Raw genomic sequence first — 21,969 nt, 5'->3', positions numbered from 1 at the left:
TTTAATTCTTACGTAGACATTCAGAGTTGGCATTAGATGATATCAATGCGGACATTGAAAAAAATTTTTCAACTAATCAAATCTATACATGAAATTAGAATCAATTTGTAAACTGGAAACGGACTATCTGGAAAACTGGAAACAGGACTCATTTCATTAACAAAAAATCTCACAATGATCTTCGGTGGCATAAGAAGTCTCAATAGTGACATAGTAAAGCAGAAGCAAAACTTTAACTTTCATAATTAGCTTTCTACATTTTTCAAAATATACAAAAAATAAACTTCACTAAGGTCAGCAATGAACATCAAATTAACATGACTTTGAGATCTAGAGTATCCTTCTAAAAGTATAGAGCAAACAGGAAAGAATCAAGGCTCAAAATCTAATTCTGGAGACATTCAAAACTTAAAATATACTCTACAGAAATAGGAAAAAAATTAAATGCATCATTCAAGAAGGTGAAGTATTAATTAGTGAAAGATAAAAATTAAAATCATAAAAGATACAAGGAGCATTATCAGCATAATCAATAGTCAACACCTATTTAAGAATAAGTAGGCTTATAAGACCAAAAGGGTCCCAAGTCCTACTAATCATTTTCCTTTTCGAGTGCCCGCAGGTGTATAGAGTTTTAAGGTATACGAAATGTGCAGTGACAAGGGGGAAATTTTTAATTTGACACCCACAAGGTATTAAAAATAAAGTTTTTTAAAAGAGTACAAAAGGCAACTGACACGCACCATCTGCTTCACATAAGAGGGGTCACTGTAGTCTGCCATTCCATCCTCGGGATTAATGTTTAACTTGTCTCGAAGAGGAGTTCTACCCGGGGTGGAGTTAATAACTGGTTTGGGAGTTGTCCCACTTCGGGGAGTCAGCCCTTCAGATCCATGAGAAGGAGTTCTAGAAAGACAGAAATTCTAATTATTGATTTGCCGGTTTTATCTGGATTGTACTTTCAAGTGCTTTTCACATAAATTATTTTATGAGAAAAGCAGAAAAGAAAGATTCCAGAAATTGTCTCCCTACCTGGTTTGAAGTTAGACCTCAAGGTTTGGTTTAGCTAACTCAGTATTACACAAATACTGTCATTACATCAGATATGTTCTTATCTCATTAACAGTCCCACCAAACATTTTTCAACTTTACTTGACACATCAGGGTGGCTCACGACACACAGTGGGCAGAAAGGCTGGCCACCACACTCAAACCCCAGATGACTCTCTGAGTTCAATGTCTGCAACTGATCAGGTGTCTCCTCCCTGCCTGGAGCTGCTGGCTATCGAGTCATCACCATAGGTGTGCATACCTGAAGCAGTTGCTTCCTCTCTATTTTGTTTGGAAGCCAAACACCAGGCTTTTAGAATCACATCAAAATAAACACAGTTCTGAGTCAGGGCTAAGAAACACTCTTAGGAATGAAATCCACAGATTCTGCACCTTGTATTTTAATTTTTCAAAGACTTTTTTTTTTTTTTTTTGGTTGATTACTTTCTATATCCTGGCTGTGTTCCAGACAGCCGGTACTGCCAGACAGCTGTTCTCAGAGATGAGGGTAAGGTGCTACCATACAAGTCATGGTCCCTGCCCTAGGAGTTTACCACCTAGCTGAGAAATAGGATATACACAGGAAAGGAGAGATTAGACTCTCTTGCAAAAGTGTTAAATGTTATATAAGGTTTTGACTGCCAGTGTTTCTTGACCCTGCTGCCATGTACAGTTTTAACAGTGTAAGATGCTTCGCGTACTTAACAATCACCAGGAGGACACAGCCTAACATTTACAATTAAAAGTAAACCCTAAATATTTCCAACCTTGAAAGCTCAAATCCCATTTTAATACAAACTGCTTCTGTAACATTTGCATCTTAAAAATTCTTCTCTAAAGACAGTAGCTTAAAACACAAGAAGTATAAACACTGAACTCTGAACTCTAGTTAATGATACACATGTGGTAGTGTTTAGAGTGAAATGAACCGATATGTGCAATTTACTTTGAAATGCATTAAAGACTAAGATGGATAGGAGTTCCCGTTGCTGCTCATTGGGTTATGAACCTGACATAGCGTCCATGAGGATGCGGGTTCAATCCCTGGCCTCATTCAATGGATTAAGGATCCAGTATTGCTGCAAATTATGGTGTAGGTCACAGATGTGGCTCAGATCCGTCGTTGCTGTCGCTGTGGCCAGGCAAGAAGCAGCAGCTCTGATTCGACCCCTAGCCCAGGAACTTCCATATGCCACAGGTGCAGCCATAAAAAAAAAAATCACAATGGATAGATAGATGGTATGTGATAAAACAAACAGAGTAAAATATTAACAATGTAGAATCAGGTGGTGGGCACATGGATGTTTGCTTTACCATTCTTTCAACCTCTCTGTCAGAAATTTTCCTAATAAAATATTGGGGAAAAAGCAGTAATCATACATGCATTAAAAGGATTAAAAGTTTTATAAAATTCACCAAGTCATCCTTAACATGGGTTGATCTGCTCTTTCAAATCAGACTAAAAGTCTTCAGAAACAAGGTGACAGCACTAGAAACTCTGAAAAAAGAAGGAAGCTCCATTTGGTATTTAATCATTTCCTGGGTACTAGGATTTGCTACTATGAGTGAGGAGAAATCAAAAAGCAAGCTAAACACTTATCTCCATTCTCTGTCAATATTACTAAAGCAAACATTCAAGTTTCTCTAAAGCAGAAAACACGTGTTTATGTACAATACCTGAACGGGGTAGAGAGAACTGTGTTTGGAGTCTGTACTACCTGCCGCTGGGGAGTCACACCTGAGAAGTCGCTCTCATGCAGGGGGGTGTTAAGTCCGCCCTTCAAGGGGGTGTCCACGTTGGTCAGGGCCATGAGGTTTTGGGCTTCCTGATGAACAAGAAAGCAAAGAAGAGTGCTTTAACAGTTTCGACAGAATGGCCAACTCCTCTCTTCTGGTCCCACTACACAAATCTTGAAGCAGGCAGAACTCTTAGACATTTTCTCAATGATAACCAATAGAGAAAATTAATACTGGGCCATAGCAGAATTTAATACTTGATTCTTTCTGTCAACCTAACATTAGCACATCAGAAGTTTTGGAATAAAATTTTATCTATCAAGAAATACTTCCGGAGTTCCCGTCGTGGCGCAGTGGTTAACAATTCCAACTAGGAACCATGGGGTTGCGGGTTCGATCCCTGCCCTTGCTCAGTGGGTTAACGATCCGGCGTTGCCGTGAGCTGTGGTGTAGGTTGCAGACGCGGCTCGGAGCCCGCGTTGCTGTGGCACTGGCATAGGCTGGCAGCTACAGCTCCGATTAGACCCCTAGTCTGGGAAACTCCATATGCGGCGGGAGCGGCCCAAGAAATGGCAAAAAGACAAAACGAAAAAAAAACAACAACAAAAAAAATCCAACCCTGATACTCCTTCAGGGGTCTATGTCCCCTCCTCTTGAATGTAGGTGGCCCTGTGACTCACCTGCAACTAACAGAAAGAGCAAAAGTGATGGTGCCTGACTTCCGAGGCAAGGTTAGAAAACTACAGCTTCCCACCACACTGGAGCCTTGAGACACCATGGGAGAAACTCAACTATTCTGAGGCCACCGTGCTGTAGAAAAAACCCAGGCCAGACAGAGCAGCTACATATAGACTCACTCCACTTTCCCAGGTGAGGACCCAACCCACAGACAGCATCAAACACCAGACATGGAAAGATAATTCCAACCCATCAAGTCAGCCCCAAATGTTGAGTCTTCCAAGTTGAGGCCCTAGACATCACAGAGCAGAAACAAGCCATTCCTCCTACGTCCTGTCCAAATTCCCAACCTGCAGAAACCATTAACACAAGAAAATGTTTTAAGCCACTGAGTTTGGGGGCAAAATGAAGATAACAGGAGCAAGGCTTATTCCACTATTCTGTATGTCTTTATTAATGGAAAGAACCCTGAATCTCACATCATCAAAATTCTATGTGTGTTCTTTTTGCTATTCCAAACACAGAGCATTTTTTCCCAGCTAAGCTCCCAAAACGCTGGCCAGTTTTATGCCTCCAGGCAGGAGATCAGAAGCCCTCTCTGGGGAATCTGACTAACCCGAGAGAAGAGATCTTGAAATACTGATATCGAGAACTCCCCAAAGAAAAACTACAGGGATATAATATACAGCACAGGGAATATAGATGATATTTTATAACTTTATGTGGAGTATCATCACCAAGGCGGCCTCTGTGACATCATCTACCTTCCCTAGAGCCCAGACATTTATTTAGAATATCTTCTTTTTTTCTTTCTTTTTTTTATGGCCATATCTGTGGCATACAAAAGTTCCCAGACTAGACGTCGAATCGGAGCTACAGCTGCCAGACTACGCCACAGCCACAGCCACACCAGATCCGAGCCACATCTGCGACCTCCACTGCAGCTTGTGGCACACTGAATCCTTAACCCACTGAGCGAGGCCAGGGATCAAACCCACTGGGTCCTTAACTAACGAAGCCACAACAGGAACTCCTCCTTCATAATACTTTTAAAGACCAAAAAAAAAAAAAAAAAAGTGAAAGGCTCACTCTGCCATATGGCAACCTACCTGCAGAATTCTGTCCTGGGAAGCTGGTGTTCGTGGTGTTCTCAGAGCGATGCTATTGTTGGTGACATTGTACTCAGACAAGAGAGTACTGGAAGCAGAGTTTGTTATGCCAGATTCCTCGGCAGTCTGACGTGCAATTTCGCTTGCTTGGCCCACTTTTACAACTTCCTGGAGTTCTGCATCTGAAATCTGAAGACACAGTTATCACAGTAGCAATATTTTAACCATAGAGTAACAGTATAAAACTTCCACATTCCAGAAAGATGAACTGCTGAAGCTGTGTGATGAGTACACAGGGTTCACTGTAATACACTCTTTATTCTTCATGGGTTTGAAATTTCCATAATAAAGTTTTTAGAAGTCTTCCCTATATAATATAGGGGGTAAGTTCCATATGTGATAAAGTATCAAGCTTCAAAGCCTTGTAATTCCATATCGAAATTCTTTCAAACCAACATATTAATAAATCAAGAACAAAATAATAATGTTTGTACAAAACCAGTTATCAACTGGGGAAGGAGATACTGAAAATCAATTAAAATATCAGAGAGTCCACTGAGCCACAAAATCCCTAAGAAAATCAAAATGCATTACCTTAATGATTTTACCAAAAATAAATATCCTAAGAACTAAAAATAAAAAATTATAAGCAAAATCTCAATTTAAGAAAAAAATGCTCTCAACATCGCTATTAGAGAAATGCAAATCAAAACTACAATGAAGTACCACTTCACATTGGTCAGAATGGCCATCATCAGTAAGTCTACAAATAACAAATGTTGGAGAGGGTGTGGAGAAAAGGGAACCCTCTCACACTGTTGGTGGGAATGGAAGTTGGTACAACCACAATGGAAAACAGTATGGAGGTACCTCAGAAAACTAAATACAGAACTACCATATGATCCAGCAATCCCACTCCTGGGCATATATCCAGACAAAACTTTCATTCAAAAAGATACATGCACCATATGTTCCCTGCAGCACTATTCACATTATTCAAGACATAGGAACAACCTAAACATCCATCAATAGATGAATGAATTAACAAGATGTGGTATATATACACAATGGAATACTACTCAAGCATAAAAAAGAACAAAATAATGCCATTTGCAACAACATGGATGTAACTAGAGATTCTCATACTAAGTCAAGTCGGAAAGAGAAAGACAAATACCACATGATATCACTTATAGCTAGAATTTAATATACAACACAAATGAATCTGTATACATAAAAGAAACAAACTCATGGACATGGAGAACAGACTTGTGGTTACCAAGGGAGACGGTGAGGGAGTGGGATGGACTGGTGTTTGGGATCAGAGGATGCAAACTACTGCATTTCAAGTGGATATCCTGCTGCGTAGCATAGGGAACTGTATCTAATCACTTGTGATGGAACATGATGGAGGATAATGTGAGAAAAAGAATGTATATGTATATATATGCATGTATGTATAACTGGGTCACTATGCTGTACAGCAGAAATCGACAGAACACTGTAAATCAACTATAATAAAAAATGTTTAAAGAAAAAGAGGAAAAGAAATATCGCTACTAGAAATGATAGCCTCTGACAAAATTATTTTATGTTTGCGCCCAAGAATTTGATATTGAGGCCACCAGGGCACTAATTTGGGGGCAAAAAAAAAAAAGCTGTTTGGGCCTCCTAAATCCATCCCTCTGCTCCATTAAACTGTCCAATTCTACAGAGCTGTATTAGTCAAAGTAAAACAAGAGCTTATTCAAAATCCCCATGTTTCTGACCAACTATAAGACAATGGAACAGAGCCTAGAATAAGCCGAGTGAAATCTCTCCTCACAACTTCTACCTTGATTGATTTTCACAGCTACTGTCTCAAAAGGAAAAGTATGACAACAAAACACTCCCTAAAGAAAGCTGTCTGAGGTCCAGAAGACCAAAGACCACCTTTATCAGCTTCACAAAAGAGGCCTGGAGCCCCAGGCTGCTTACAAATTGCTAAGAGCTGACAATTACTTACTAAATCCTCAAATGAGCAGCTCAAAGCCTGATATAATCATTTATACTATCTCACAATGACTTATATTTATACTATCACACTGTGAATGTCTTAATACCCTTAACCAAGCACCTAGAAAAGCCTGGCAGCAAGGCCTAAAAACACTTTCTCAGAATAAATGATAAGCATAAGATTTCACACAATGAAAAACCTGCTTTTATCAGATTACCTGAGGGGCAGGAAGTACTAGCTTGCTTCTCTTTTTAGTAAATTCAGAAACACCGCTAGTTTGAAGAATAGCTGATGGTAAATCAGATTCTTTTTTCCTTTTCAAATGCTGCTTGTCTTTTTTTCTATCTCTTCCTTCTTTTTCACTGTCATGGATCAAGGTGGAGAAGAGATTTTTTAAAGTTACACATAGGCGATAACATTAAAAGCCATATAAATAGTCATATACTCTGAACAAAATAATTCCACTCCTAAGAAAATTACTAATAAAAAGATAAAAACTATATACATTAAGTTGTTCCTGAACCATTACCTATCCACTATATTCAAGAGGAAAGCAGACTTAGAATAGTAATGTAATTGTTAAGAAAATAAGATATACTAAGTAATTTAGGTACTACATATTAAAAATATGTAACTATAAACTGTGACAAGCAAAACATTACATATAATGTGCAAAGAAAAACATAAAACTACCAGGATTATGTTCACATAGAAACCCATGTGAGGAAAATGATGAGTATACCAAAAAGGGAAACAATTAAATGGAGACAGAATTAAAACACTGTGAATTTTTAAATTTCCCTTTAAAACTGTTCTTCAATTGTTTGTTTTTTATTTTTATTTTGTGTGTGTGTGTGTGTGTGTGTGTGTGTGTGTGTGTGTGTGTGTGTCTTTTTGCCTTTTCTAGGGCCACTTCCCGAGGCACATGGAGGTTCCCAGGCTAGGTGTCCAATCGGAGCTGTAGCCACCAGTCTACACCAGAGCCACAGCAACGCAGGCTCTGAGCCGCGTCTGCAACCTACACCACAGTTCATGGCAACACCGGATCCTTCACCCACTGAGCGAGGCCAGGGATCGAACCCACAACCTCATGGTTCCTAGTCCGATTCGTTAACCACTGCACCACGACAAGAACTCCAATCATTTGTTACGTTTTTTAAATTCATACATCTTTTTAAAGGATATTTAAGTCCAGACAAATGACACCAGGAAGCTGTCAGGGTCTAGGGCCAGGCTCAAAGCCATCTTCTACAGCTCTGGGAATGCCTCCTCCCCTCTGCAGGTGCTCTTCCCCATCTAGTCTACTCCTTCCACGTGGTTATTTTTGTCTTCAGGCTCTATGTGCAAAGGCTACCTAAAGCAAGGTCCTAATGCGAAAAGTAAAACAATGGAGAACATCTAAGGAAATCCTGTTTCACAGTGGCTGACATCTGTTGTTTACCAACAACTCATGTCAACAGAAATGGAAGACCACTCTGGGAGTAGAAAACTAAAAATCTTTGATGATCATAAAAGGTTCTCTCTACAACACTCAGATCTAAGAATTAAAGAAACTAAAAATCCCTGAAGGAGCTCCCGTTGTGGCTCAGTCGATTACGAAATGGACTAGTATCCTTGAGGGTACAGGTTCGATCCCTGGCCTCGCTCAGTGGGTTAAGAATCTGTGAGCTGTGGTGTAGGTCACAAATGTGGCTCGGATCTGGCATTGCTGTGGCTGTGGCATAGGATGGCAGCTGTAGCTCTGATTCAACCCCTAGCCTGGGAACTTCCATATGCTACCAATGCAGCCCTAAAACAAACGAACAAATAAATAAATAAATATCCCTAGAAATAAGCAAAATCTTCTACATTTTAAGATATCTGACAAATATATCTACTTATCCCTATTAAGTGAAAACACTTAAGAATGCATTGATAATTTTCCTTTTAATTTCACAATTTAAGTAAAACAAGGTAAAATTTTCACTAGAAAGAAAACAAAAAGAAGCAGGACAGATTCTGACAGACTCCTTCAGGCCATTAGCAAAATAACTAATTTGTTCCTGAAGGTATCTAAATGTTAAGACTGACTCGGTGAGTAAACAGCTCACCAACAGCCAAGTGCTGACGTTTCAAGAGACATAAACAGCAAAGTCTGCGCTAAAAACATGACCGCCGCATCACTGGTTTCCTCAGAAAGGTGAGTCCATTGAAGAAATAAAAGCATTATGTAGGCTACCTTGTGCTAACTGATTAAAACCTGGCTCTGACAAATACTTGGCCCTCCATAAAATTCCTATAATACATTTCCATTCATGAAATCAGAAAGGCAACTTACGATCTTAGCTCCCCATCAAGATCCTGTTGTCTTAACTTTCTGAAATCAGCATCTAGAGCCTGGTAGTTTTCCTCAGAAGTGTCATAGAAACCAAGAGCAGGCTTTTTTTCAAATGGGATTTCAGCATTATAATCAACTCCCCTCTTCTTTTTTCTTTTCTTCTGAATTTCTATGCCAGCTGCTCGAAGTTCTCTTCTCTTCTGGAGGGCAGCAAGACGCCTGAAGAAAAAGAACACAAGATCACTTTGAAAATCATATTCCATGGGGAAGGGATGGACCATCCAATACGGTTAGGAACACTATCTGGTCATCTGGGGAAGAAATATTTATTTAAACCCTCACTTTGCACCAACTACCAAAATCAATCCCAGTTTTGACTTAAAGGTATACACACACAACAATGCAAAGAGAAAAACCAGAAGGAACTGGTAAATATGTATCTAACCTCTGGATGGGAATATACTCTCTTAACATAAATTAAATAAAGGGCAAATAAAAAGATCAATAGCTTTGAATTTTAAGTTTTAGATCATTTTTTAAAAATCATAAACCATGGAGTTCCCGTTGTGGCTCAGCAGGGTAAGAATCTGACTAGTATCCACAAGGATGCGGGTTTGATCCCTGGCCTCACTCAGTGGGTTGGGGATCTGGCATTTCTGTGAGCTCTAGTGTAGGTCACAGACTCAGATCCTGTGTTGCTGTGGCTGTGACTGTGGCCAGCAGCTGCAGCTCCACTTAGACCCCTAGCCTGGGAACTTCCATATGCCAAGGGTGCACCCATAAAAAGCAAAAAAAAAAAAAAAAAAAAAAAAAAAAAAAAAAATCAGAAAACAACATTGAAAGGCAAATAATAGGAAAAAAATTTTGAAATTAGTATTAGGAATAGTTAGATATAAAGATCTATGCAACAATTCCCTGGTGGCTCAACAGGTTAAGGATCCAGCATGGTTACTGCTGTGGCTCAGGTTCAATCCCTGCCCCAGAAACTTCCGCATGTTGCAGGCAAGGCCAAAAGAAAAAAAGAATCTACGCAAGTCTAAGTAAGTTTTTAAAAAATGCATTACAAGGGGAAAAAAGAACAAAAGGAAATAAACAGTTTACTAATGAAAAAAATGCAAAAAGCTAAAATGACAAAGTAGTAAAGGATCACAAATTATATCAGGTACCATTTCTGCATATCTAATCAACGGCATTCAGTTTTTGTTTCATTTTATTCACTTTTTTGTCTTTTTTTTTTTTTTTAAAGGGCCATACCCATGGCATATGGAGGTTCCCAGGCTAGGAGTTGAGTTGGAGCTGTAGCACTGGTCTAACCACAGCCACAGCCACACTGGATCTGAGCCACGTCTGTGACCCACACCACAGCTCATGCCAATGCCGGATCCTTAACCCACTGAGTGAGGCCAGGGATCGAACCCGAGTCCTCATGGATGCTAGTCGGGTTCGTTAACCACTGAGCCACGACAGGAACTCCAGTTTTTGTTTCATTTTAGTGGCAAGGGTGGAAAAAGTAGTAATGAGAAAGTACACTGCTATAGCTTTCCCCAAAGAGGATTTGGAAATATACATGAATCTTTTACATTTTTTTAACCCAGCAATCTCACTCTTCAGTCTTTGGCCTAAGGAAATAAGTAAGGACATGAAGGAGGCCAAAGCTACAAGACTGTTTACCAAGCGCTCTTCAGAACAGCAGATGAACAGACACAACCTAAACATCCAACAAGAAATTAGTTAAAATAATTTAGAACATACCTATAAGATACTATAAGACCATCTAAATAAACTTTAAAAAATGTATAAATCTACTCTGAAGTGGAAAGATGCTCAAAACACACTGCTGTGTAACAACATGTTACAAAGTTTACATGTTACAGAGCAACATGTCAAATTACCCGCCTACCTATCAGTGAATACATGCATGCGCAGATGTGAGGGAGACTGCCCGCCCAAACAGTACCAGTGATAATCACAGGAAGTTGCAATTGCATTTAATTTTCACTTTTTTCTCCGTACTTTCCCATGATGCTATAATGTTAATGATTTAGTGATTTGAAAAGTTTTTCGAAGTAACAAAGAGGGGGAAAAAAAAATCAAATGATGAAACAGTCTGTAAGAGCAATTTCCTGCCTGAGGCTCTACAGACCCACTCCCCAGCAAAACTGACAAAAATTAGTTTAAGAAAAAAAAAAGTTAAGTCCCTTGAAAGAATCCTAAGGAGTATAGTAAATGAAGAAATGTTTATTCAGGAGTTCCCGTCGTGGCACAGTGGTTAACGAATCCGACTAGGAACCATGAGGTTGCGGGTTCAATCCCTGCACTTGCTCAGTGGGTTGACGATCCAGCGTTGCCGTGAGCTGTGGTGTAGGTTGCAGACACGGCTCGGATCCCGAGTTGCTGTGGCTCTGGCGTAGGTCAGTGGCTACAGCTCTGTTTGGACCCCTAGCCTGGGAACCTCCATATGCCGCGGGAGCGGCCCAAGAAATAGCAACAACAATAACAACAACAAAAAAAAGACAAAAAGACAAAAAAAAAAAAAAAAAAAAAAAAGAAATGTTTATTCAATAAAATCTACTAGCAAGTTCCCCAATGGCACAGTGGGTCAAGGAACCGGCATCAAACTATGGCACGGGTTTGATCCCTCGCCCAGAAATTTCCACATGCCACAGGTGTGACCAAAAACAAAACAATAACAGCAGCAAAAATCCACTAAAATTCTATAAGAAAAGTGAGAACCTGTGTTATCTGAATCAAAACTCACTCCCTCTACTCACTCCCCGACCCCCAGCTTAGGGAGACAGAAACTCCATTCCACACTGGCCTGAGGCCTCATGGCGCTCTCAAAATCGGTGGAAGTGGGAGTTCCCACTGTGGCACAATGAGGTTGGTGGCACCTCTGCAGTGCCAGGACACAGGTTGATTCCCAGCATAGTGGGTTAAGGATGTGGCACTGCCTCAGCTGCACTGTAAGTCTCAACTGTGGCTTGGATCTGAACCCCGGCAGGGAACTCCACATGCCATGGGGAGACAAAAAAAAAAAAAAAACAGTGGAAGCTATGGTGAAAGGCAGTTGGGAAGAAACTGATAGATTCATTCACTGGTGATACTGGCTAAACTGCAGACCCACTAGTTTGCCAGAGAGACTCTTTCTCTTTTGAAAAGTGGGGGAAGCCCTTCCGGGGTCAGAACAAATATCAAACCTTCACCTCAGAAACAATCCCTTCAAAGGAGCCAATGAAGGGATCACTTTGTGGAGCAACTTATGCCCCAAGATATTGTTGAAAACAATACAGCAATAAGCTGACAATTAGCAGAGTTTAACAGCTGTGCATAGCCAAGGGGAAAGATGTCAAAGAAAGTCCTATCAAAACCACATCATCCCAAGTGACTGGTCACACCCAAGACCATCCCCACAAGGAGCAAGATCAGAGGATTCCCATTGTGGGAGGAGGGAAGGGGAGGACAGACTTCACTAAAATAACCCTGCTGGTCGCAAAACAAGTAAACTAGAAATAACACTAACCAAGAGGGGATGCGGGGGACACGTACACAGAATTCCTACGATGGAGCATCCAAAGCATCCAGTTCCCAAAAAAAAAAGGTAAGACATGCAAAGAAACAGCAGGAAAGTATGACCCACACACCAGAAAACAAGGAGGCAACACCTGAGAGCAACCAGATGTCAGATTTAACAGACAAGACTTCAAAGGGGCAGAAGTATGTTCAAAGAATAAAAGGAAGCCATGATTAAAGAAGGAAGGTAGGTTGAAAACATTCATTAAAAAGAGAAAATCGGTGAAAGATAGAAATGATTAAAAAGAACCAAATAGAAATTCTGGAGTTGAAGGTTATTCCTGCCTGAATTCCAAAGCTAATAAGCTCTTAGAAAGTTCAGGTTTTCTCTTTATCCACTTCACCTTGGTTTCTAGGCCATTAGGCATAATGTCAATCATAGATCTAATCAAAAGGAAGGGGAAAATGGAGACAACCTTGAGTCGAGGGCAAAATGTAACTCCACTCATTTTTTAAATAGAAATTTCTATGACAGCCTAAAATCCAGTTCAGGGCTCATTAACTCCCTCTGTGTTCAGCCGAGTTTCCTGTTTCACAGCTGGTGTCAGTGCCTGTCCAACACTAATCAAGGAGAGTAACTCCCTGGCAGTCGCGCCAAAGTCCCAGAGCCCTGTGTGTCCTCTAGGCATCTGAGGCCAAGAGGCTAGAACAAATGAAGCTATTTTATGCTAACAAAATTAATTAAACACACTGAGAGAGAGAGAGTGCCCATGCACGCGCGTGTACACCTGCACATAAATGCATGTCTGTATCTGGGCACTGCTTCTGCCACATTTTACAAAACTTTTTTAAAATACATATTGTTTCTATAACTATTCTGAAATGGTTAGGAGAAAATATTTAAGGCTTCCAAAGTAACAAAGACACTAAAGACTATTAGAAAACTGGAAGTGAACAATTCTACTTATCACTCACCTAATGAGGTTGATAAATCATGCAATTTTACTGAGCCTAAGGATACACAGCCTAATTGTTCAACTATGGATGGAAGCAACCATACCTTGCCTCTTCCAACTGTTTCTCTCGTGCTTTCCTCTTGGCTTTCTTTCCCTGAGTATTAGCCAGGCGGGCTCTAGCTTCAGAAAGCATCTCGAGTTCATCTGCAAAAATAAAGAGAAGAAAAACTAACTTCTCCAACAGAAGCAAAGTATGCAAGAGACAGAACCTAGGGCTTAAGATGAGAAAAATCATAAATATAATCCTTATAAGGTATAGCATAAAGGAAACAGTTTGGGTTTTGAAGTCAGAGAAACCTAAGTTAAAAACCAGGCCCACCACGTGCTAGTTATGTGACCCTAGATAATGTATTTACCCTCCCTGAGCATGTTTCACCATTTACAAGATGAGAATAAAAAATGCCTACTTCTGTTGCAACAGAAGAAAGAGTGGGGGAAAAACTGTAATTGCAATGTATACATGTAAAGATAACCTGACCCCCTTGCTGTACAGTGGGAAAAAAAAAAAAAAAGCCTACTTCATAAATAAATAAATAAATAACAAATGCCTACTTCATCAGGACGTTGAGAAAAAATAAGTAAAATGAAACAGGTATTCATCAAGCAAGAAGTCATTATAGTGGCCGTAATTATCATATCCTTCATTATCACCAACTACCTGGCACAAAACGAATTGTGAAAAACTGGAGTTCCCATGGCGGCACAGTGGTTAATGAATCTGACTAGGAACCATGAGGTTGCGGGTTCGATCCCTGCCCTTGCTCAGTGGGTTAACGATCCGGCGTTGCCATGAGCTGTGGTGTAGGTCGCAGACACGGCTTGGATCCTGCACTGCTGGGGCTCTGGCATAGGCTGGCAGCCTACAGCTGCGATTCGACCCCTAGCTGCCCCGGGAGCGGCCCAAAAAATGGCAAAAAGACAAAAAAAAAAAAAAAAAAAAAAAAAAAAAAAACCTGGAAAAACTACTATTTAATTATAAAGGAATTGATAATCTTCATTATCATTTTTCCTTCATTTTTCTCCCTCAAGACTATTGTTTTCCTCCACTACATTTTTCCATGGGTCCCCAAAGAATAATATATTTCATTACTGATACCTTAGGGTAATTTCTATATAAGGGTATCAATTGAAATCACAAGGGAATCTTAAAAAAAAAAAACCCTCAGATTTCAGGATTATCCTCGCTTCTTCCCAAGTTACTGATTCAGATCTCCTGAGGAGGCCCTGCCACCTCTATTTTTTAAAGTTTATCCTGTGACAATGACGCAACCAGCCTAACTACAATCTGCCTTTGGGAACCACTACCTTCAAACTTTTAAATTAAAAACTCAACAAATATTCACTGAATGCTTCACAATAGCCCTGTGAAGTAAGATAGATTATTACTCTCCATCTGACAGGAATGAGAATCAAAGTTCAGCAAGATTACATGACTTGCCTAAAAGTCAAACAGCTAATAAGCGGCACACACCGCACTAACTAGATTATAGTTCCTCTGACTCTTTTTTTTTTGGCCACACCCACAGCATGTGGCAGTTCCCCAGCCGGGGATCGAACCCGTGCCACAGCAGCGACCTGAGCTGCTATAGTGACATCAGATTCTTTTTTTTGTTTTGTTTTTTGTTTTTTCTAGGGCTGCACCCACGGCATATGGAGGTTCCCAAGCTAGGGGTCTAATGGGAGTTGTAGGCTGCCAGCCTGTGCCAGAGCCCCAGCAACACCAGATCCAAACGGTGTCTGCGATCTACACCACAGCTCACGGCAACGCCGGATCCTTGACCCTCTGAGAGAGGCCAGGGATGGAACCCGCAACCTCATGGTTCCTAGTTGGATTCGTTAACCACTGAGCCACGACAGGAACTCCGACACCAGATTCTTAACTCACTGCGCCACAAGGGAACTCCCTAGTTTCTCTAATTCTTGATTCAATGTCTCAAAAGGCATATTTGTCACCCTCATAGTTTTGTGGTGCTACCTTTTCATGAAGAACAAACTACTTGCCTAGGGTCGAAAGTAGTTAATAAGAGCACTGGAACCCCAAATCCTGATCTGTTATCTCTCTCCTCTGAAGAGGAATGAGAATATAGATTCCTAAAGGGCTGACCTCTAGCCACCAGAAAACCTGTCCAGCAGTGTTACACTGCTTAACTTACGAAAGGAACTACAATATCAAAAGATAAAGAACTGTCTAAAAAGAACAATTACTCTATAATAGAAAGAGACTTACAATAACAACTGCAGATAGAACCATGATTCTAAAAAGTCAGAGGAGCTTAGAAGAGAACTAAAAGAGTTAAAAAGAGGCCTGAGGAGTCTATGGTTACCACAGAAATTCCTCACAAACAAACACTTACCCTCATCCATATCAATCGGATCAGGCCGTGCTGGTTTTGTTTCTGGATTTGGATCTATTTCTCCAGGTTTAAGTTTTCGTGGATCATCTGTTGTTTCCTCTTCATTGTCTCTTTGGGCAGCTTTATCCCTAGAAATGAGCCCAAAGTAATTAGTCACATGGCCACACCATTTAGTCTTAGAAATACCAGGTCCCCTATTGCTGGAACTCTTTTTTTCAAAAACCCAATGGATGAGCATTAACAAATTAAGGCATTTCCACTACTGCTTCACCTGAAAGAGATGGCTTTAAAGTTCTCTAATTTCAGTTGTTTCCATTCACCACGAAATAGGATCCAAGCAGCATCTTAAATCACAAATGCAGGAGAACCATACCAAAAAGCTTTCAGTGAAGAACCAAGATGTTCAAGTAGTTAACTCTCTACAATGTGGTTATGCGTGATTTTTATTTGTTTTTTTACTCATTTTTCCACAGATTTTCTATGATGAACATGTATGATTTGTACAATTTTTTTTTTTTAGGGAGGCACCCACAGCATATGGAAGTTCCCAGGCTAGGGATGGAAATGGAGCTATAGCTGCCGGCCCACACCACAGCCACAGCAACACCAGATCCTAGCCGTGTCTGTGACCTATACCACAGCTCACGGCAATGTCAGATCCTTAACCCACTGAACAAGGACAGGAATCAAACCTGTATCCTCATGGATACTAGTCAGATTTGTTTCGGCTGCACCACAACAGGAACTCCATATATAATATTTTTAAATTATTCTTTTATAAACTATATAACAGGATTCATAATCTTGATCAAGCACATGAGATTTGGAACACATAATCCAAGAGCTTTAGCCCCCCTGGCTTTATTCAGATCTATAACTAATGTTTAAAGAGAGAAAATGCTAAAAGTTTATTCGGCCTCATTCAGAAGATATACATATTTTTTTCTTCTTCTTATGGCCACATCTGCAGCATACGAAGGTTCCCAGAAAGTTCCCAGGGTCGAATCAGAGCTACAGCTGCTGGCCTATGCCGTAGCCAAGCCAGATCCTCTTCTACGACCTACACCTCAGCTCACGGCAACACTGGGTCCCCGACCCACTGATCGAGGCCAGGGATGGAATCCAAGTCCTCATGGACCCTAGCAGGACTGTTTCCACTGTGCCACAACAAGAACTCCGACATACATATTTTAATACTGCTTTTGGAGACTCACTTACAGAAGAAATTCATAGTGTTCCAAACACTGGGCGGCTGTTCTTCCAATGATTGGAGCGATGGTCCTCCACTGAGTTGGCATCAACTTGGCCAAGTGCAACAGTTTTTCCTCTTCTTCTCTGGACCATTCTGTTTTCTTAATGCTTGGATCCAACCACTCATACCTATGAAAAAGACACCATTTTATACCTTAATTAGTCACCCAGTATGAGTACCCCATTTCCACAAAAGACATGCTGACTTCTAGTCTCTGAAAAATGCAAGTTAATTCTCATCCTTCAGTCACAAAAACTGTTCTTCTTTTACAACAGAATTATTAACCATTTGGTTAAATTTGCCTCATCTCTAATTCCCTGTCTCACTAAATTCTACTGTATTTAACTATGCAAGGTTAGTAATGCTTAAAAAAGGTAACTTGACTGAAACATGATCATATGCCTTCTTTCTAAACCACTGACTGGTTTCATTCATCTTACACTTTAATAAAGTCCAAAACCTCTAATAAATAGTAGAGGTTTTGGACTTCCCATGTGGCTCACAACACTTTATTAGAGGTTTTGAAATGATCTGCAAATAAGACCAAACCACTTCATATTTATATTGTGTTTCTAGTTTTCATAGTACTTTCTCTTGCTTTGATTTGATTGTCAGGACACCCTGGCTTACTTCTTTAAGCATCTGCCTTACATTCACTAAATGCTTTTCGACAATGTATACCTTTGTTGGGTGAGTTTTTCTAATTTAAGAAAACTATCATGTCATCTCTATTTTTCCTAACACCCCCATCCCACCCTTTCCATCCTGTCTACTTAGGTGGATGGAGAGGCCTACAAACAATATATAAGCCTAACTAAATACTGGAGTAGGAGCTTAGAGAAGCAGAAATCAGAACCACTTTCACAGGCTGAGGATCATCTTCCTTTTTGCGGGGCTATCTCTACATTCTGATCCTTCCCTCTACCCAGGGACCTAGGGAATTAGGTCACCCTAATACAATTCAAAATATGATTCCTAGCACCACATGGGTCAGAGTTGGGGCCAGATCACTCACGCCAAAACCGTATGTAGAGAGCTTAATGTGTCCACTACCCTGTGACTTAAAAGGGGACACCAGAGGTGTACTGTTGGGTTATGTTATATTTGGGGGAAGCAAACATTCAATGGGATTAGTTAATGAGGAAACTCAACTACTGTAAGCTAGCCTAGAAAATAATCTATTATTTATTATTTACTTCTTTGTGAAAGTACATTCTAAAACAAGCAACTCATAAGCTTTTAAACACAATCCACTTATAAGCGAGGGTCCGCCTGTCCCTAAAAGTAGCTGTATTTTATGCTTCACAAAGCACTCTCAAACAACATTGACTCATTTGCACCTCACTTCTCATCAGTTAAGGCCAACTGGGAGGAAACAGGGGCAGGAGAAAGGGGATAGGAAGTGGCTTGCCTGAGATCACACAGAAAGCAAATGACAGCTAATTCTTAAATCTAAATTCCCATCCCCCACTCCATACGTTCTATTTTATCACAATGCCTGCTGTCCTTGGTAAAGTTCAAAGAAATAATGTTTTCCTCATCATAATTAAGGTTGTTTTCTGTTTTCCACTCATTAACTGGTACATACCATCTGGCTTTGCACTGCTTGGCTGATTTTCTATGCAGCAGTGAGGCAATCCTAGACCACTGGTTTTTTCCATATTTCATTACCGCTGCTTTCAAAATTTCATCCTAAAAAGAAAAAGTGTACTCAATCACAGTGAGAAAAGACAAAATTTAAATTAACTCTAATAGGTTGTGCTAGGGATAAAGAAATATAGACATACACATATATCCTAAGTTTATTTATTTTTTTTTTTTTTTGCTATTTCTTGGGCCGCTCCCGCCGCATATGGAGGTTCCCAGGCTAGGGGTTGAATCGGAGCTGCAGCCACTGGCCTACGCCAGAGCCACAGCAAACGCTGGATCCAAGCCAACGTCTGCAACCTTCACCACAGCTCACGGCAACGCCGGATCGTTAACCAACTGAGCAAGGGCAGGGACCGAACCCACAACCTCATGGTTCCTAGTCGGATTCGTTAACCACTGCGCCATGACGGGAACTCCTATCCAAAGTTTAAAAAGAAAAAAACGAAATTTCATTACAATAATAATAAAAAAAAAAAGTAAGCCAGAACAAGCAAAATGCAAGAAATTAAGAAATCTCTTAAAAGGGAGTTCCCATCGTGGCCCAGCAGAAACGAATCCGACTAGGAGCCATGAGGTGCAGGTTTGATCCCTGGCCTTGCTCAGTGGGTTAAGGATCCGGTGTTGCCATGAGCTGTGGTGTAGGTTGCAGACGCGGCTGGGATCTGGCGTTGCTGTGGCTGTGGTGTAGGCCAGCAGCTGTAGCTCTGATTAGACCCCTAGCCTGGGAACCTCTATATGCCTTGGGTGCGGCCCTAAAAAGCAAAAAACAAAACAAAGAAATTTCTTAGAGGTTTACACACAACCCCCCTCCCATCCCACCAATAACTTCGAATAAGTACAGCCCAATCTGAGAAATCCTACTTGGTAGATTTTAAAGAGGATTCTCCAATGTGTGGCTGTCATTATCTTCAAAAAGATATGGCTCATTCACTTATGCATTCATTCAAAAAACATATGCCCTGATACCAGGTCTTGTTTACTTAGGAAAAGAGAATCAAATAGGACACATCCAGCCCTCAATCCAGGCTTCCTGCCTCCAGTTCATGAATAGCCTTTGCTCTCTAGTCCCACAACCCCCACTCTGACCCAGGAATTTACATCTTGGGTCTAGCCTAAGAATTAAGTATTTCTCCCCTAAATCACCACTCAACTCTGACTCCAGCCTCCAAACAGATATTTTACCAGGGCACCCATTTCAGTATGGAAATCGGAGCCTCGCAAGCTAAAGCACAGACACCAGGGATATTAGAGCCATAGATGAATGCACTTGGGGCATTTTACTTTTAGGCATTTTTCCACACTGAACTTGAGTTACACGCTTCATGTAGGAGGCACTCCACAGCCCTATCACCAGAGACTAAAAAAGACTGCAGGACTTTGGCCACTGCATAGGAATCCTGCTGTTACTTATTTTTGCACATCTGTCTCTCTCCCAGAAGTCATCTCTTCTCCAGTTTAAACATCCTGGTTCCCTCCGTGCAAGCTATGAGGCAAGGCTGTCATTAACTTTATTTGAAACTTTGATGCAGCACTGCTACACTTAATCACAGCTTCAACTAAGTATAAACAACAGTTAATCTAACCTACTAGACCCACTCAGCAAACACTAGCCAAACAAATTTTGTTGGGTACTGTCCTAGGTTCTAGATACCAAGATCTGGTCCTGTCCTCTTGCAGTGTTGTCTACTGGGGGAAAGAAATAGCAACTAGCACTTACTGAGCAATTACTATATGCCAGACTGTGTTCTAAAAGTTCCAAATGTAGTGACTCATTTAATTCTCAAGAGAGGGAGGTATTATTACCATCCCCATTAGGAAACTGAGGCTCTGAGAAGTTAATAAATTCACCCACATTCACATAGGAGGATGTGATGCTTGCAAAAAAACAAAGTACACCAAAACAAACGGATAAAAGAGGTGTCATGGGACCAGTGGGGGGGTGCAACTACTTTTCACAAGACGAAAAATTCCAGAAGAGTTTCTGAAATAGTTTTAGAAGGAGGGTCAGAAAGATGCCAAGCGTAGGAGGATATTCCAAGAAGGTGCAAAATGTAAAGATAAAGAGCAAGAAAAGACATGGTGTGCTCTGAAAACTGACAAATTTGGTGCCCTATAAACACAAACCGCACTAAAACCTTATTTCTATTTTACTCCCTCTCTATCATCCTTTGGTTCACGAATGGCATTATCCACTACGTTTCGGGAACCCTGTTTGTCCTATCTGGCTTCTATCCAGGCTGAAGTGGAATGACAGGAAGAGCGAGGCCATGAGATGTGTAGGGAGGGCAGACAAGTTATGCCTTGGTAACAGTCGTGGGGATGCGGGCGTAAATGGGCGCAAATAACCAGGCACTCAAACTGCTTCCCCTCTTCAAGGAAGTCAAGGAAAAAACAAAGTTGTGGCCACAGCACTTCTTCATTTCTGAATATCAGAGAGAGGCACGGTGCCTGGGCTGAGAAATGGGGGTGGCTCAGAAGATCGACTCTCGCTGTTCCTATCTCCCCGACACACCGTGGGTTCCACCAGAACGGAGGGCGCGTCCTCAATTCAACAAATGTTCACTGAGGGCCTAACCAGGGCCCCGCAAGTAATCAAGCAGGTAAATCAAGGTCCCTGTCCTTAAGGTTCTCAGATAACGCTGAGCCCTGCACCGGGTAAAGGTCCGGGGGTCGGCCCCGCACCGCCCCCCACGCAGACCCCGCAGGCATCCTCCCCGCCTCCTGGACCCCCGCGCGCGTGCGCATCAGCAGCCGGAGGGGCGGAGGGCATCCGACGGCGGGAAAAGGGGACTTACCTCGGTATTCCTCCACACACCCCCCTTGATCATAATTCGAGGCATCTTGGCGGCGGAGTGTCTCGGCAAGCAGCCGAGTGGAGATTCAGAGAAGTAGTAACGGCGCTGCGGCCACGGGACCCTAAGGCGCCACTTCCTCTAAGCGCGACCTTCTGCTTTGAAGAGATCTGCGCAGGCGCAAGGGGGTGTTGCGGGGACAGGGTAACAAATCTCGCGAGAACTCAAGTGGCTGAGAGGAAATAAGTGCCTTGCTGTTAAAGCGCTGCTCTAGAAAGACTGACAGAAAAACATCAAACAGCTCTAGCCAAAGCGGCCTATGCCCGGCGCAGGCCCAAAATAGGTGGAGGAAACCACGGCTCTCGCGAGGTGTCAGCGGGGACTGTAGTTGCGTTGGGATTGGCCGTGACGTCACCTAGTGGCAAAGAGTGGGAACGTCGCGCGTGTGGAGTTTAAGCTCGCCCGGTTTAAAAAGAGCTTTGTTAATTTATCAGTTTAGCATGTTATT

General features: G+C 41.4%; 1 protein-coding gene across 1 annotated transcript in view; it reads right to left on the bottom strand.

Moving 5' to 3' along the window:
• Window positions 1–21,623, bottom strand: part of CDC5L (cell division cycle 5 like) — a 45,574-nt gene extending 23,951 nt beyond the window's left edge. Inside the window, exons 1-10 of the mRNA XM_001929597.7 lie at window positions 21,465–21,623; window positions 18,608–18,711; window positions 16,986–17,147; window positions 15,768–15,895; window positions 13,458–13,557; window positions 8,888–9,106; window positions 6,788–6,932; window positions 4,575–4,763; window positions 2,728–2,876; window positions 744–906 (exon numbers count right to left, since the gene is read on the bottom strand). Of these exons, the coding sequence (XP_001929632.1) occupies window positions 744–906; window positions 2,728–2,876; window positions 4,575–4,763; window positions 6,788–6,932; window positions 8,888–9,106; window positions 13,458–13,557; window positions 15,768–15,895; window positions 16,986–17,147; window positions 18,608–18,711; window positions 21,465–21,509 (1,404 nt within the window). The 5' untranslated portion in view covers window positions 21,510–21,623. The remainder of the gene's footprint in view (window positions 1–743; window positions 907–2,727; window positions 2,877–4,574; window positions 4,764–6,787; window positions 6,933–8,887; window positions 9,107–13,457; window positions 13,558–15,767; window positions 15,896–16,985; window positions 17,148–18,607; window positions 18,712–21,464) is intronic.
• Between the last annotated feature and the right edge of the window lie 346 nt (window positions 21,624–21,969).

This window comes from Sus scrofa, chromosome 7 (genome assembly GCF_054392235.1).
Source record: "Sus scrofa isolate SSC_HxYL_T2T_F1_AM1 chromosome 7, Sscrofa_HxYL_maternal_Yorkshire_Landrace_v2.0, whole genome shotgun sequence".
In the NCBI taxonomy this organism is placed as follows: Eukaryota; Metazoa; Chordata; class Mammalia; order Artiodactyla; family Suidae; genus Sus; species Sus scrofa.
This window is presented reverse-complemented; position numbering and strand designations above follow the sequence as displayed.